This window comes from Cyclopterus lumpus, chromosome 12 (assembly GCF_009769545.1).
Source record: "Cyclopterus lumpus isolate fCycLum1 chromosome 12, fCycLum1.pri, whole genome shotgun sequence".
Taxonomy (NCBI): Eukaryota; Metazoa; Chordata; class Actinopteri; order Perciformes; family Cyclopteridae; genus Cyclopterus; species Cyclopterus lumpus.
The window spans coordinates 19,215,594-19,234,225 of record NC_046977.1 but is presented as its reverse complement, the minus strand read 5'-3'; the positions used below and the strand labels follow the sequence as shown (position 1 = coordinate 19,234,225).

Below are 18,632 nucleotides of genomic sequence, written 5' to 3'. Positions count from 1 at the left end.
CTCTCTTTTGGGGATTTGCTTCCACTCATTGAGGTTTAACTCAGCCAGCAACATCATGTCTGCCTCAAACCCTTCCTTTAAGAAATATTTGTAAAACTCTATCTAGCCTGCTATCCGCAAGCTGTTAAATCAACACTCGCAGAAAACTCAAGGAAAAGGTTGTAGAGGGGTGGAGGATGGGGAGCAACAGAGACAAAGGTTAGACGACTAAGGCAAGAGGACACACACACACACACACACACACACACACACACACACACACATACGCTCACACACACACACACACACACACACACACACACACACACACACACACACACACACACACACACAAGCAGTTTGAACAGGAGAGGGAAGGAAAGTGTTGAGGTGTGCCAGAGGGCCCTCTGTCAAAACCCCAGTAGATGGAGTCGTGGCCTGGCCTCTCGGCTCTCAAAGGGCCCTTTCATGGTGGAGGCAGCAGGCTGGAGGAATGCAGCAGCCAGCGGTCGTATTCAGCCTGAGATGGAAAAGCATCCTACTGCCTCCAATCCCTCATTTTCCAAGGCTGTGGATACATGTAATCCATCACAGACACTATCGTGATGTGACGCCTGTAACCAGGCTTTAGGAAGCTCAGCTCAGTTCTTGCTTTTCTTATAGTTTACTGTCAACAGTGTACTTATAGTGTATTGTGTTGTGGGGTGCTTGGTATATAAGTGGGCTCAATGGAATGGTAGCAGCGACGTACCAAGACTGAAGGCTAGTGGCCTTAAGTCACCGTTTGTTCATACAACCCTCAGCAAATTGTTTGAGGAAACAGACGTCATAGTGGTACTTATTTATATTGAGTGTGGCAGCAGAAAAAAGTTAGGTGTAATCATTATTTTAACCCTTAGAGGCATACCTTTATTATTATAGGTTTTTAGCGACCCAGACGTTGTATAACGCCTTGTTTAAATAATTTATTTCATTAAATTAAGCTCTCAACTATTTGTCCATAACAATGTTCTACAATGATGAGCATTGTTTTTCCGATAGCGGGTTGTGTTTTCCTGTTTGGCCTCATGGTGGGGCTGTTGTCTCAATGTTACTGTGAATAGTAAACAGAACCGCTTCGGCTGAGGGGCTCCCACAAAAGATGGCGTAGATGGCAAATCTGTCACTCCACGCTTGACTGTGAAAGTAACTGGGATTAATAATGATTACTGTGTTGACTAATCTGGCATTAGTTTGAAGTTACAAGGGCTTACATGTAAGATAATACTGCAGAACCATGACATATAACAGGATGTATTTCAAGAAATTTAAAACGTAAACGTTTAATAAATGTACTTTCTATTGTTAGTACTACGTTTTGAGATGAAAAAGATTTGAGAAGATGATTTTAAATGATGGGCCCCAAAGACATTAGTTATGTAGATAATATGAAAGATGCCCTTTTAGATCACACATTTAGTTTATATTGCTCACCTATTTAACTATATATATATATATGCAAAGAAATTATAAAAATAATCAACATCTCCATATTTTTATATCAAAATCATCTATTATTTCAATTTTATATTTTTGTCATATTTTGAAATCTATCCATCAATCAACCATCCCTGGTAGAGAACTGTCAATCACAGTAAGCCCACCCTAAAGCGTCCCTTGCTTTATGGTCTATTTGAGTCTAAATGGACCATAATTTACTAAATGAACATCATGCTGTATTGAAGAAGACTTGAAACTAGAGATTGGGACCATAAACATGTTTACAATGTTTACTGAGGGAATAGAGTCATCATATAGACTTATATACAGCTAGAGGAGTCACCCCTGGTGGTCAGTAGAGAGAATGCAGCTTTAACACATAAAGCATAGACTTCTATACAACCAGAGGCATCACCCCCTGGTGGTCAGTAGAGAGAATGCAGCTTTAACACATGAAGCATAGACTTCTATACAACCAGAGGAGTCACCCCCGGTGGTCAGTAGAGAGAATGCATCTTTAACACATGAAGCATAGACTTCTATACAACCAGAGGAGTCGCCCCCTGGTGGTCAGGAGAGAGAATGCAGCTTTAACACATGAAGCATAGACTTCTATACAACCAGAGGAGTCGCCCCCTGGTGGTCAGGAGAAATAATGCAGCTTTAACACATGAAGCATAGACTTCTATACAACCAGAGGAGTCGCCCCCTGGTAGTCAGGAGAAATAATGCAGGTTTAACACATGAAGCACAGACTTCTATACAACCAGAGGAGTCGCCCCCTGGTGGTCAGTAGAGAGAATGCAGCTTTAACACATAAGGCATAGACTTCTATACGACCAGCGTAGTCGCCCCCTGGTGGTCAGGAGAGAGAATGCAGCTTTAACACATGAAGCATAGACTTCTATACAACCAGAGGAGTCGCCCCCTGGTGGTCAGTAGAGAGAATGCAGCTTTAACACATAAGGCATAGACTTCTATACGACCAGCGTAGTCGCCCCCTGGTAGTCAGGAGAGAGAATGCAGCTTTAACACATGAAGCATAGACTTCTATACAACCAGAGGAGTCGCCCCCTGGTGGTCAGGAGAGAGAATGCAGCTTTAACAGATGAAGCATAGACTTCTATACAACCATAGGAGTCGCCCCCTTGTGGTCAGTAGAGAGAATGCAGCTTTAACACATACAGCATAGACTTCTATACAACCAGAGGAATCGCCCCCTGGTGGTCAGTAGAGAGAATGCATCTTTAACACATGAAGCATAGACTTCTATACAACCAGAGGAGTCACCCCCTGGTGGTCAGTAGAGAGAATGCAGCTTTAACACATGAAGCATAGACTTCTATACAACCAGAGGAGTCGCCCCCTGGTGGTCAGTAGAGAGAATGCAGCTTTAACACATGAAGCATAGACTTCTATACAACCAGAGGAGTCGCCCCCTGGTGGTCAGGAGAAATAATGCAGGTTTAACACATGAAGCACAGACTTCTATACAACCAGAGGAGTCGCCCCCTGGTGGTCAGTAGAGAGAATGCAGGTTTAACACATGAAGCATAGACTTCTATACAATCAGAAGAATCGCCCCCTGATGACTATTTGAGAGTATGCAGGTTTAAGACACCTCCTCATTGGTTTCACCTTTCAGATTGCCGTCTGGTCATGATGAGTACTGAGAAGAGTTGCACAGTCCCTGGAGAAGTGTCAGGATGCTATCAGAAGGGTTGGTGTATGGCTACATGTGATTAATCTTAATATATAGCTTCAAACCCACTTATTTAAACCTCACTCTTTTCGAATCTCTTTGGATTTTGCATTAATAATTTGTAGCAAACGAGAATAATTCAAACCTTGTGACGAGTAGCAACGGTGACTTCAAATGAGGAGCCTGCTCAGCAGAATGTTCTGCCCATTGCTAATAACAAAAGTCTAAGGAGTAACTTTAGCTCTGGGGAGAGGCTCTTTAGCCTCGGAGCTCAACGGATCTGAGAATTTTATGAACCTGGAACCGGATCCAAAACACAAACAGACTTAGTCTGTCTCTGGTGATCCCCCAACTTTATGGAAATGATAGTAAATCACTCAATCAATTAAACAGCCGGTTTATTGAGAACATTTAGCTCTTCTCACATGATCTTTCAGGAAAAGATCACTCTTTATTGTTTCCATTAAGTTTTTATATCTGGAACAGATGTGAGCAGTGAGCCGAGTGGGAAAAGATCAAACAAAGACGAGTGTTGTGTTTTTAATGCTCGCATACTTCATGTTAGCTGTTTGATCATAACTGGTCGGGTGTTTAGAAAACATTTGCGAGGATGGTTAGAGCTGCTTAATATCTCGGAGGACTTTGCTTGACACGTCCTGGGTGAATATGAATCCAGCATTTGCATCTGATGCCCAGATATGAAGCGAAATGATCCATCCCTCTCATAATGAAGGAGGCCGTGTCCGCCTATGTGTATGACTGGATTAAACGCCAATCTTTAGCGGGAAGTGTGGCTCCTGAAAGGAATGCTGTATGGTTTTGTTCACAGCAAGTCCTCAGCACCACCAATTTCCTCCAACCGGCCACATCTGTCAAGCACATGCTCTGTAACACAGGGAAGGGAGGAGCCAAAGCCGGGTCGAGCCAATAGCCGAGCCGTATGCTGTGTCTGATCCTGATTAGCTCCCTGGGAGATTCAGGCACAATCAAACAGAGCAGACTATCCATTACACACATTGCTCATGAAAAACAATATATATGTATTGTGTATATCAGAGCAAAAAGCCAGTAGGCCTCACAGCCGGACTGAGAGAAGTAACCAGGCCTAAAGGTCTCAGTATACTTCCAATAAACTAATAATCTGTTAATTGAACCCTTTAAAAAGACTAGGATTTAGTTTAGTTTAGGAAGGTTCACCATGAAGCACCTCGAAGTCTCAAAGGAGCAATAATATAACATCTAATATGTTCTCCCCCAAATATGTTGTCAGTGGAAGACACTATCTTGACTTATACAATAAAATGTGATTTCATTTTAATATTGTTTTTACATTTGTTGTACCGCATAACTAGAAGGGATCTCGCAATGTCAATGAAAGTAAAGTTAGAATTTGTGTGTGCCGCAGTTTAACTGTCGGATGTCGGCGCGTTGGGACGTTTAAATAATCATAATAAAGTTAACAATGCTGAGCCATGTGTGTAACAAACGCACACCACCTCTCTTTATTTGGAGACACATCAATCAGTCTTGCTGCTGTGCTGTGACTGTGGCTATTTAATCCACTAGCTGAAAGGAAAGGAGCATAACTTCGACAAATAATGGACTCTTCCTGGAGTCCATGATGTGGTTTCTACAGAATGAACAAACCAAACACTGGCTCCAGATCTCAGCCTCCGTAGTTCTCATACACGCGACAGTTGACTGTTACTGATCACACTTTTTCTACCAAGAGGATGAGCTCTTATATTAATGGCTCCATGACCGTTTCAAGCCGCACCCTCAGAACAAACTTCATATGCAAGCCTCTAGAAATGATTCCATGTGTAGTTCTGCTCGTCCAACACTTTTGTATTTTAGAATAAACCTTGCTGCCTCTAGGGACCACCACCAACGTCAACTGGTTTTATTTGGGCTTTAGTTGTAACTCTTGTATCCTCTCTGTGGCTTTTTCTGCAGCTGATGTCGGTCTGTCAGTGGATGCAGATGGTCTGGCTGAAGCTCAGAGTGGAGCTGCACCCACAGCTGAAGGTAAGATCAATATTTCTCATTTTGTTTATTGAGTGGTTAAAGCTCATTAATGTATATGCTGTATGTCATTTGTGTAATCCATACAAAGACACCCTGAAACATCTTTAGGGCATATTGACACTTCATCACCACAGGAATGCATCACGGTCATGTAAATGTTCTGATTAGCTCTGTATCGCCCCCTTGAGGACGGATGAGTGGTTGTAGGGGCCTGTGAGGATCGTGTTTGGAGTGACGAAAGGGGGTCGAGGTGTGGGTACATGTGGTCGAGTACGAGGGAATGACTGGAGGGTCGAAGGGAGATCAGTGGCGGTCCTGGAGAGGAAGCCAGGGAGCGAGACTAATGGTCTCGATGATCTTCGGCCTCATCATCCAGCTCATGAAATATCATGTTCACCAGGGTCGTACAGTTGTTCCGTTTGGGCCAGACGTTGACATATTTGGATCCTTATCGATTTCCCAGAATAATTTCCGACATCTTAATAGTGTGAACAGTTGTGTGGCATTATTTTATCTTTGTATTTTCTGGTAATTCAATTAAGGTTGTCAATATTCTGTGTATTGTGACTATTTAGCCATGGTGGCAAGTTCAGGGTCAATTGATGTGCATTGTTGTTTTAACAAGCTGTTTGTGGCATTATTTTCAGACACCTCATGGATCACACTTTGTTTAAAATATGATGTGCAGACCATATGCTCTATTGTTCCCAATGTAAATCCCACAAAGCATATGTAAGTTGTCATGTTTATCGTGTCTGTTGCTGGATAGTTTCTCCTCTTGATCTGAATAAATGATTGGTGATTGTCATTAAGGGTGCCAGTTACACATAAATTATACTAACAGTCCTCCGATTTACATGATTTCAAACAATGACCTCTGGTATTGAAGGAATATACTTAATAACTTCCTTGGTACCAATAATGTGTCTATCTATATGTCCTATCAGTTCAAAACCATAATCGGTACTCTCCTAGATGCTCTGTTCTTCCACTGTGGTGAAAATCGAGTTCAGTCACAGTTTCTCCGATGAGCACGAGCCAATCAGAAGCAGAGTAGGGCGGGTCATAGGATTCCTAATTCCATTTAGACAGACAAGCATTCATGTTCACTTTCACAGCTACGAGTCAACAAGTAACCGGATTAACCTCAACAAGCAAACCCTGCACTCAGAAGGGCCCGAGCCCCGGGTTCAAACCCAGGACCCTCTTGCTGTGCAGTGCTAACCGCTGCTCCACCGTGCCGCCCACAGACATGTTTCAGTTCTCTTTTATTTTCAAACTAACTTCCCTCAGTTGGACTTTTCTCCAAGTCTATGTCAGTGAATTCATGGCAACAATCAGACTTGTCAGCTGCATTAAAGAATTCATTAATGATTTAGAAACAGGTATGTTAATGTTTAGGCCGTCTGGGCTTTAAGCCCCGCCCTCCTCGCTCAGCTCTGCCATGCAGCATGGTGGGTGTTCAGTGCAGCCTCCTGGCCTGAGAGCATCAATCATGTTGTAATTTAAGGGGACGCTTCAATGCTGCTGCAGCAGGGTCTGCTTAATACCAGGGTGGGAAAATGAAATGGTACAATGTGAGGCCTGTTTGCACTGACTGTCACTTCTCCAGGGACTAACGTGAGCGAGGAGCAGTAATAGTTTTCAGTTTTGAGTCTGTGTTTACAACAGAAAGGAACATCTTTGCAGAGCTTCTGTCCTTGTTGTAATCATTGATTTAGATGTTCTTTAAATGCACAATTCTTTGTTATACATTACAGTTGTTTAAAGGTAGTATGAGACTTCACAGATGTCACTCATTGTTATTCAGTCAGCCAGTTCTCATCCAATAGATTATTATGAAAATGTAGAATATGTAGAAAATGTAGAATATGTAGAATATGTAGAATATGTACAACGTGACGGTGCATAACAATAAAAAAATTTCTGATACCTTATTCAACCTTAACTAAAGTTCTCAAATGTTTGTCTAAAACACAAGCAAATGTACGACAAATTTTAAGCATATAACATCAGAGGAGATGAAATAGTTCAACATTTTAGGTGAACATGTTGAAGAATCTGAAGGGAAGGAAGGAATTCCTGTGGCATTCTGTGGTGGTGTCAGTCTCCTGCTGGAGGTGCTGCACATGGTGGAGAGGGGGGGAGTCAGTGTCTCTGCTGCTGACACCACCACCAAAGAATCCAGCACAGAGCCAGCCCTCCTCATGAGCTCGCTGATTCTGTTGGCGTTCACATGATCCAGCTCCTCTGAGTTTAATTTTCCTTCAACAGATCGCATAATGTGAGAGAAAGCAGCTTTTCATTTCAGTGCCGAGCACTTTGGCCTCAATATTTGAGACAGCTGTACCTTACTAGACATAAAGGAGCTTTGGAGCCGGTACGATGATGTGGAATATTTAAAGTGGGCCCAGCTTGCATGCAGGCATAGCTCTGCAGGATTGCATTACATTGGGGCGACTGTGGCTCAGTGGTGAGCGGGGTCATCCTCCAAGCAGATCGGCGGTTCGATCCCCGGCTGCCTTAGCCCATGTCGATGTGTCCCTGGACAAGACACTTATCCCCAACATTGCTCCTGTAAACGGGTGAATGATGTCATGTGTTAAAGAGCTTTGAGTGGTCGGAAGACTAGAAAAGAGATAAACAAGTACAGGTCTATTTACCATTTCTATGAGACAGGTGGTTGATACGGGGGGTACTGATTCACAATAAAACAGCCACAATTGGGCAACACACATTGCTGTAGTAAAGTAAGCATACGATTCCCATCTGGACTGGGCTCCTTGTTGCATCTGGTTGAAGATCTCTTTGGTCTTTGTCTTGCAACGTTTTGCTGTTGTGTGTGCTGCAGATTGTGATTCCTTGTCCACCAGAGACGGGGACTTGGTCTTTGGACTTTGGACTAAGCTGCACACACAGTGATTTAAGACTTGACTTGTGAGGTCTGGGTTTAAATGACGAGCTGTGTCGTGTTCTCCTGTGACAAAAAACATCGATCAACATAATCACACTTTAATCAGGATCAATGTGTGAAATAGACCATAACTGATTGTATTTAGCTCATATGTGAACTATAACTTCCTGAGTAGCCTACTTTACCCAACTTGTTACACCTTCTTCAACAAATCCAAACGTCATCGCAGCTTTATGTACATCGTTTAACCAAAACAGTATCCAAAAAAGGAATATGAGGAAATGTATCGCTGGGTGTGTTACTTACGTATTTTTCATTCTATTGGTGGTCCATTACTATTAGTACCACCTATAACATAATTCTTCCTAATCAGTACTTCTATGTATTTTTTTATGCTGACAAATTGAGTACGTGACAGACAGTACGGGCATGTTCTAAAGCCTAATGTGACGTAACATCGTCACTCTGCCATTCATATCATACCACTGCTTATCTATCAAGTCAATTATATTTATAATTCAAATGTTCCTCAAAGGGTATTACAATCTGTGCATCATATGATGCAATTCAATCTTTAGACCACTAGTGGTCATATTACCCTCATGATATACCCAGAATGCAACACTGGTCCAAGAGGGTCGTCCTCAGGGTTTGTTCAGAGTCCTTTAATGACCACTGTCAGAAACATTCAAGCTGTTTTGGATTTGCACGCTTCATCTTTCCTTTCCTACAAGTTCATCCTTAAATGAAGGGAGAAGGATGAAGACGTTATAATTAAAGAGCCGCGTGGTGGCGTCACTCTTCTGGAGCCCGCTCTGTGGACAGCTCTGTTGTTTCCATTGCGTAAAGCCCAGAGCCAGACTGCTGCTCCAAATGCAGATGGTATCAAGAGCCAGAGGACGTGTGTGTGTGTGTGTGTGTGTGTGTGTGTGTGTGTCTGTGTCTCTCTCTCTGCACTCAAACCATTCCTTTTCATTTCCTTGTACAGTAATCTGCATCACAGAACCTAGCAGAGATACTAGATAACTGAGCTGTGTGTGGTTAACGTGATACATTGTGGCTACATTGTTACATGGTGGTCGTTTCCATGCTATGAATTCCAGGATTTCTCTACATTTTCTGTTATGTTTTTTTTGTATATTATCTAAGTATAGCACAATCCCTTTCAGACTTCCTGTATTAGGACTTTTTTTGGGGAGCTTGTCTCATCGTTCTCTCTTTTCTCTTCCCTCTCCTCTTTTGCACAGGCTCCTCTCCTTGCCTCCTTGCCTCCTTGGCTCCTCTCCCTTTTCCTCTTCCATCCCAGTGTCCCATCTATTACCATTACCCTTCATTTTGAAAGAGCACGGCCCAATGAGGAAACACTCGACCGACCAATTGTGTAACGTCAGCACTCACTCGCTGGCCCAATCCCAATCTACACACTCACAGACTCAGACTTTGAGGCGCGCTCCCAAAGGGTCCTTGAGGGTTCAGTTCTGTCCCGCTGTCAAATCCTAGTGTTTGAGGGTAATTGAAGCTTTTTTGACAAAAGAAAACAAAAACAGATTATTTGATCATGACCTCTCGTCTCGTGAGGCGAAATCCTGGGAGTAAAAAATATCAAAATAAATATCTACAATTACATAATATACATAATATGGTATGACGGCAATGTGATATGTTGCAGCAAAATGTTGTCCTATTCGTATTTCAAGCCCTCACACTCAACCATAAATCTCAGAGGGTCCAGGGTTTAAGGCCTTAAGGGGGACATTTGGATTGGGCCACTCACTCACTCACTCACTCACTCACTCAGTAATTCAGGGACAGACTTTTGCCCTAATAGGGCTGGCCGAAAATCTCCCAAATCCATCCTGGCGTCAGCTCTGCTGTGCCGAAGTCCTATCAAAACACTTAAATGCAGGACTGAATCTGAGACTTCGGCAGCAGATTCTTTTTTTCTAAGTCAACACCAGGAACTCTGATCAGAATTTGGCTAATGCCAGGGCCGCTTTAAGTCTTTTGTCTCACAGTTTCTAAGGGTCCACGTCTTAAGTCTTCACAGGCAGGCTGCATTGAAGTTCAGGTCTCAGGAACACAAACCCTTCCCTTTGTGTGCACACAGTTGTCCTGCAGGTCCTGTTGTTGGGCCTCTTTCTCAAAAGTATATGTTGTATGATGTCAGGAGGATACAGAACGATCAAAAATCTTGGCGCGCTCATGAGCTGCACGGATGTTGTGTTCACTGTTCTTGGTTACAATGAAAGACACTCAGTGATTACTACAGTTGGTAGAACACTGATTACTGCTAAGATCAAATTGGTTTTCTTTCAGCTTTCAGAGGATCTGATGACATGTCTGGTCATTTTGGGGGAGAAATCTCCATTCAGCAATGCGTCACCCTCAATCCCTTGCAATCACAGCATGCTACAAAAGGAGCTAGCTTTTAGCTCTCTCCACTAGGGGTGTCACGAGAACTGATAGGCTGGTACCAGCAGATAGAAAATGTCTTTGATAATGCTAGAATGAGAACAACAAATCTGTGTTGATATCAGCCAGAAGAGAGCTATTTAATGTTAGCTGTTAGCTTCTGGTGGGCAAAAGAGTCTTACTTCTAAATAACGGAGTATAGTACAGTAATTAATGCAATCGTACTATGTAATTAATAAGTAATTTAATGCAGGCTCTATTCAGTAAAAACTACTATTTGGCGATGGTAAATTATAATCGTTATCAAGATGTGCTCAAATGTAATCGTGTAAAATGTAGTTTTTGGTGAGAAACTTGAGGTGGATCATCAGGGATTAATAATACTTTTGTAAAAAATTATGTGCAAATGGTAATTTAGGATAATTATGGAATTGTAATGTCATTGATATGGACTACTTCTGGTATCATCTTCACTCTCAATAAAGCGGTGTGGGTCTCCGCATTGCATACATTTTTTCCTCTGCCCATTAAGATTAACATGGATGTCGGTGCACATCAACATCATTTATGACGGCGCTGACCACACACGCTGAGGGAACAGGTCTGCATACACAGACACTCTGTGTAGTGTAAGCGGAGCAGCAGGCTTGTCTGCTGTCCAAAATCAGTGTTTATGTTGGAGCATATCTGGGCCTTTATTTGTTAGTTGCTACAAGTCGGCCCACCTTCAGGTCATACACACCCAATTATAATGTGACATGCAATAGCCAACACAACGGTAGATATTATATTGAAGCTGCCTTTTAAAGTATGTGATTCACATGAATCACATACTTTTTGTGATTTTTTTTCGTTTGATTAATATCCAATGCATGCTCCACCTCAAAAGCACTCGGCTGCCTGACGCGGTTCGTTTGGACGAGGCATCTCAAGCTGCCATGTTGTTTTTCAGCTCACAAAATGGCACGTTTGTGTCCATGAACCTGGAGCCTTATGGTTTGTTGGAGAGTAAGAGTGAGATTGTTCTATTTTGTTTAACGATCAACGAACCCTCACTGGCTCCAACCGGACATCGCAAATAGTTTGATTTCAAGAATATTCAAAGAACTTTATTCAACCCCCACCAAAGCAATTAAAACATATTAAAATATCTTACAACTGTCAATGGCACAATTGTTCAGAGCAGCAACAAAGATGCTGGATGCTGGAGAACCAACTAAGTAGGAGTTCACGGTGGTGAAGGCATTGGTGGTGTTGGCACCAACACACCAGCAAAGTGAGAAATGCCCGGTTACATTGGCTGTGCTGTACACCGGCATAGATACGATTGGACTTTCCTGAAGAATGAGCCAGATATTTGTGAAGCATGATTGAAGTGATGTTAATGTGCTGCCTGAAACAACGCTGTGCTGCATGACTGTCCGGTGTCCACAGACCATATGTTGCCGGTTGCTCAGTTTAAAGGCTTCCTTTAACACATGTTGTTTCTGCTCCTCAAGGTTATTTCCTGGAGTTCCAGGAGCGGGTCAACAACATCACCCACTTCCAGGGCCAGACGGCCACGCTGCACTGCAAGGTGACAGGGAACCCACGGCCGTCCATCCGCTGGCTGAAAAACGATGCTCCCGTAGTCCAGGAGCAGGGTCGCATAACCATCCGTAAAACAGAGGCGGGATCCAAGCTCCGGATCCAGGACCTGGACACGACAGACACTGGCTATTATCAGTGTGTCGCCTCCAACTCATTCAAGGTCATCTCTGCCACAGGCGTCCTGTACGTCAAATTAGGTATGGTTCACATTCATGACTCAAAGTGAAACACACCTTCTCATGGTTGCATCAGTTCACACAGTGAGATCAAGCGCTCGTGCAGAGAGCTTGAGTATTTCCTTGAATGTTGGTGTCAGTAATGACCAGGCAACAAACCCGGTTCTGAAAAACCCAATGCGGAAGTATCTTAAACCTGCATTCTCTCTAATGACCACCAGGGGCCGACTCCTCTGGTTGTATAGAAAATGACTCTATTTCTCTCTTGATTTTATTCCCTCAGTAAACATTGTAAACATGAGTTTATGGTCTCAATCTCTAGTTTCAAGTGTTCTTTGATACAGCATGATTTTCATTTAGTAAATGATGGTAAATGGTACATGGACCTGAACATGTATAGCACTTTTCTAGTCTTCCCACCACTCAAAGCGCTTTAACAATACATACAACCCTGCAGGAAGGCGCCACATTGTCAGACTTTGATTCTGCACACTTATTGGCACTTATTGGCACTTATTGGCACTTATTGGCACTTATTGGCACTTATTGGCACGTATTGGCGGTTACATTCCAACGTGGGGGCCTAAAGGGTATTTGTTGACGCCCAGAAACAAAGAAACTACAAAAGTGCGAATTGAGAGTGATTGTTTTTGTATCAGGATCAGAATCTGAATTGTTTAATTGCCAAGTACGTTGAATTTGACTCGGTGAAAGGTGCATAACAATAAGCATAGAATAAAACAATAGAACAATACAAATAGAATACAAACAATAAAAAGATAAAGATAGATATGGTAAATAACAAACCGATCAGTATCAGTCCAATGTTATACATGTGTGTTATACATGTGTCTTGCACTGATAAAAAAACATATGTATAGGATCTTTTCCAGTTACCAAAAGCCAATATGGTCTTTTGCATGCAGAATCATGAAGTTAAATAGCTCTCTCCTTAGTTTTTAATAGTTATATTCATGTTTTTGTTTTGGACTCACAGGACAGATGCCCACACGCAGCCCAGATGAACCGTAAGTGAACACCTTCCATACATTTGTCAGAGTGAATTAATGTCCGACTGCAACAGAAGGAAAAGCTGTCCAAATGAACGTCGCTCTAAAAGTTCTGAGTGTCTTGTTTCTAATGGAGAACGAATGTGCTCAGCTCGATGGCGGTTACAATGCACTTTGATGTCATTCGTTTTTCACGGCAGGAAAGTCCTTAGAAACCCCTCAAACCATTTCTGTTATATATTTTGTTTGTGCAAAAAATATGAATAAACACATTGCTTCCATCAGAATCAAGACAGAAAAGAAAATCATCAGAACGTGGCAGCACAACAGAGAAGCAGTGCATATCTGTGCACAAATATGACTCTTTTACATGGTTGTTAAATTGCCATATCACAAACATATGAAAGGCAAGTCCTTTAATTGGTATTTCTGTGTGTTTCAACTTATTAATGAGGAATTACTGCACATTGCTTCCAGATGTTGTAGAAGGTCGTTCTTTTTCAACTTTAACTCACAGAGTTCATATTAGGCAGAATGATCTGAGTTATCATTCAGTGTTAATACAAAATTAACAATCCCAGCAAAATATGATATCAGTACATCCACATCTGCATTACAGAACTGCAGAGAGAATACATTTTTAATCGTATGAACCATTATAATAGTATCACTACAAAACTATATAAACAGTAAAAATGCAAGTAAAACAAGAATGATACAATCTAATCAAATGCAACATAACTGCCCTGCAATATTATGTCCAACGTTGATGCTGTTTCCAGTATTAAAAGCATAGAGCTTCTTATGAGTATATTTTAGAAATCTAACTCAGTGAAAGGTGCATAACAATAAACATAGACATGTTTAAGATGCCCACGGCCATCGGCCCTTTCCATAAATAAACGAGCTTCAGGTTTATGGATTCAAAGAAAGGAAACACTGCTACCTCCGCTACTTTGACTGACCTTTATGGTGAAGATATTGTGCTCTGCTGCACTGGTTGATGCAACCAGACTCTGAGGGCAGCAGGACATGCGGCCTTCTCTCCGTCTCCCTCCCTCATGGCTCGACTCACTCAGAATAGATTCCCCACCCAGCAGGCAGACACCAGCCAGTGGTTTGGAGAGGCCTGATCCGAACGGGAAAGAATGCTGATTCATGTCCTCAGTCAGACCAACTGTCTGAATGCCTCTACCAGAAGGCGTAGCTCATCAGCCAAATATATGACTCATTTAATGTACCTAATCTAGAGCTCAGGGAGTATTCATTGTACCATACCATGTGATCTATTTTAAGGAGACATATGGATGCATAAACACATTACATGAATTTCATATTCATGTAATGTGTTTATGTAACTTTGTAAATGCTGTTCATTCTGTACACATGACATCTATTGCTTCTGTCCATCCGGGGAGAGGGATCCTCCTCTGTTGCTCTCCTGAAGGTTTCTTCCCTTTTTTCCCTGTCAAAGGTTATTTTTGGGGAGTTTTTCCTGATTCGATGTGAGGTCCTGGGACAGGGATGTCGTATGTGTACAGATTGTAAAGCCCTCTGAGGCAAATTTGTAATTTGTGATATTGGGCTATACAAAATAAACTGAATTGAAATTGAATTGAATTGAATATGATAAAAGTGCGTGTGCACATCCATGTGGGGATCTGGAGCGCCTCCCAACCCACATCTTGTGAACTGAGGCAACCCGGTCCGTTTTACTGTGGGCTGCCTAGATCACATGCACGTTCTTGTGAATATGCCGCCCACAGATTGAGAACTGCCTTTGCAGAAATGCATCATATTTCTATCGCTTGCCAACTGGAGGAGACTGGTGTTTTTCGGGAGGGGGGCTTAAAGAGACAGGCGCGTAAACAAAGCAGTTCAGAGGGTGAATACAGATATATTCAGACAGAATGAGAAAAAGATTGTGTTTTTTTAACATTAAACCATGTAAACATGTTCTAGTAGAAACCCCAAATACAAGTATGAGCCAGAAAATGTGCATGATCTTTCCCCTTTAACACATAACATTTACATTTTCTTGCAAAGTTCATCAGAGAAGTCAAAGTAACAGTTTTAAGTAGTTTTCTCATTATCAGAATGAAGGCAGAGATCCAGTCCTTTGTAAAAGTGAATTCACTAAGTGGACCTTCTGTGTCCCTGTAAAAGTAAGAGGTAGTCCTGTGTTTACGGATACAATATGCCGATGATTTTCTCAATTCATTGATTTATTGTTTTAGAAGTCAAATAAAAATAGTGAAAAATGCCCATTTTAATTTCCCGCAGCCCTCGTGACATCTGCAGGTGTCTTGTTTTGTCCGAACAGTCCAAATCTAAATTGTTTTTACTTTAAAGACAAATAAAAAAGTGACCAATCCACACATTTGTCAAAACAGTTTTCGATTCATTTCCATCTCCATCTGTATTACTAAAGTAATATGCGACAGGCCGACTTTGACACACTATGATGTCACAGTGAAAGCAGATCCTTTTTCTTTCACTGAGATTCTGTATTAAAGATCCATCTTCACACCGACGTCACACACTGAGGCAGATTGCGGTCTCCACGTGTGAAACCAGAAGTCAACATTGACTTATGTTAATGTGCTTTTGTTATTAATAACAAAGATGTTACCCAGACCATCATTTATTTTCTTAAACTGAACCACAAAGTGTTGTTGCCTCAACGAGTACGTAGCAGAACACACGAAAAGAAGAGAAATAACTTTCCTGATTTAATGGACGATATCTTACAAACCGCTGTATGACGGTACGTTGCATTGGTGGGTCCGGTCTAAAATAGTTGCAGCTACGTGACAGATCGTTATTAGTAAGTGGTGGCATGCTACTGAGTCAAAGTCAAAAGCACAAGTAGGCCTTCTGTTTATCTGAGTGTTATGATATGAATAAAATTACGTGGGCGAGGCCTTGTCAGTATTTCTTACCGGCTCGATTCAATTACCTGTGTGTAAATCGGATTGTAGCTAATCAAAAGCCAACAGATGTTACAGAAGAGGACAGAGCAGCCATCACATCATTCTTTGAGCTTTGAGTGAGCAGTTCACTTTAGGACTGGAAGCATGCAGGCCTGTTCAGTGTGTGTATATCTTGGCTTTGGGCTCAGTTTGTTTAATGGATTAAGACTCAGGTCGGACCTGGGAGACTAAACCAAGCACAAACATGACATAAGAGTGACCTGAGCAAAGAGCCAAGTCTGAAAACAAGTCCAGATCAGTCGGTTTAAGCGGCATAACTTCCTGTGGAGCACCAACACTGACCCAGCAGCTCAACATGCTGGTGTCTCATTACCACTTTGTATTCACGGAGCAGTGTTTATCACTATTATGTATTGTATTTGTTAGTCCAGAACGGAACTTCATGTATAACTGCTTAAAGCTTTACTGTTTATGTGCTAGGCACAGTAGCGTGAGCCTGCACAGAGCATCTATGTTCAATGTGCTGTCAGAGGGCGAACAAACTAAATGAACTGTGAGGAATCAAAAAAACTATGAGATATGCTCACAGATGAACCGGAAAAGCCATAAACTAATCTACACAAGGCCGAGGAGGGATTGTTCTGTAATCTGTAATCTCATATTCATGGTCCTTCATACCAGCTCTTTAATGGATAGATGGGGCAGCTGATATCAAAATCTACAGCCGCAAGTGCATTGATGGGACATGAATTCATCCAGAAGGAGAGAAGAGGAGATAGGTGCTCAGTGTATCCTAAAACATCCCCCAGCAGCCTATAAGCCTATAGCAGCATATCAAGGGGCTGGACCAGGGCAAACCTGATTCAGCCCTAACTATAAGAACTATTAAAGAGGAAAGTCTTAAGTCTATTCTTGAATGAGGTGACTGTGTCTGCCTCCAGGACTGAAAGTGGAAGCTGGTTCCATAAAAGAGGAGCTTGATAACTGAAGGCTCTGGCTCCCATCCTACTTTTTAGGACTCTAGGAACCACAAGTAGCCCCGCATTTAGTGAGCGCAGCTCTCTAGTGGGGCAATATGGTACTACAAGCTCCTTAAGATATGATGGTGCTTCAACAATTAATTGTGTAGAGCCCAAAAATTACTAATTTGCCTTAGAGGACTTTACAATCTGTCCCGCGACCTCACATCAGTTAAAGGACAAGTCCTGATCAAAGATAACTTCTTTACGGTGGTGTTGGATGCCAGGGAAATGCCATCTGCAGAAACCACATCACCAGATAATTGATCTCTGAGGTGTTCAGGGCCCAGTAAAATAACTTCAGTTTTGTCTGAGTTTAACATCAGGAAGTTGGAGGTCATCCAGGCTTGAAGTTTAACAAAGTATTTTGTTTTATAATCATATAATGCAACTATTAACGGCACTAATTTGGACATTACTTTTAAGTTTTTAAATACGTGACTTAGACTGTGTTGTGACTGCACAATGCATGGTTTCTGTACTGGGACACCAAAGGAGTTAATGATGGGGGTCAGAGTCTGCAAAGAGCCCCAGGGAGTGCTACAGGAAATCATTTTCTACCAGCCGCCATCAGGCTTTACAATTCACCCACTGTGTATCTCTGCAGGGCCAACATTGATTCATTTGTGGACCGACTGATGTCTTCTACTTGAGACAATTGGTGGATTCAGATCCTCAGCTGACAAGCACCAATACATCCTGTCTGGTGTTTCCAGTTGGACCTTAATGTGGTCTTTGTGATGTTAGCAGTAGGATAACAATGTTGCTCAGTTCATTTATTTTTATTTTCTCATATTACCGTGAAATTACCAAGAATATTTCTTTTTCTTTTCTGTGACCCTCTGATCTTTTCTCACATGCCAGACTGTGGCTCAGCAGGGTCGTCCTTCAATCAGAGGATTGTCGGTTCGATCCCCGGCTCCACTAGCCCATGTCAATGTGTCCTTGGACAACACACTTAACCCCAACATTGCTCCCGTAGCTGTGCCTACGGTGTGTGAATGTGTGTGAATGTAAGATAGTCCTGATGGGCAGGTGGTACTTTCATGGTAGCCCCTCCCATGAATGTGTGATTGATGACATGCAGTGTTAAAGAGCTTTGAGTGGTCGGAAGACTAGAAAAGAGATACAGTCCATTTACCAACAGATCTCCATCCAACCAATCTTACCTCACTGAGCACTTTAAGATTCATCAATCATTTTCATTTTAATATCCACATGAACCCTAGTGCCCCTTTCAGGAAACACTTTACATTATGAGCCCCCACTCCAAAAATAAATAATGTGCACTGACACAATTCATTTTGTCCAACAAACAGTGCATCATTAGCAGCCACCAGCAGTGATTTAGCCTCTTAGTCTTGTTAAATAACTTACTTCAGTCAGTTTG

General features: G+C 42.1%; 1 protein-coding gene across 1 annotated transcript in view; it reads left to right on the top strand.

Annotated features, from left to right (window-relative positions):
• Positions 1–18,632, top strand: part of ror2 (receptor tyrosine kinase-like orphan receptor 2) — a 30,249-nt gene that overhangs the window by 5,354 nt on the left and 6,263 nt on the right. Inside the window, exons 2-4 of the mRNA XM_034547305.1 lie at positions 5,117–5,188; positions 12,014–12,301; positions 13,278–13,308. Of these exons, the coding sequence (XP_034403196.1) occupies positions 5,117–5,188; positions 12,014–12,301; positions 13,278–13,308 (391 nt within the window). The remainder of the gene's footprint in view (positions 1–5,116; positions 5,189–12,013; positions 12,302–13,277; positions 13,309–18,632) is intronic.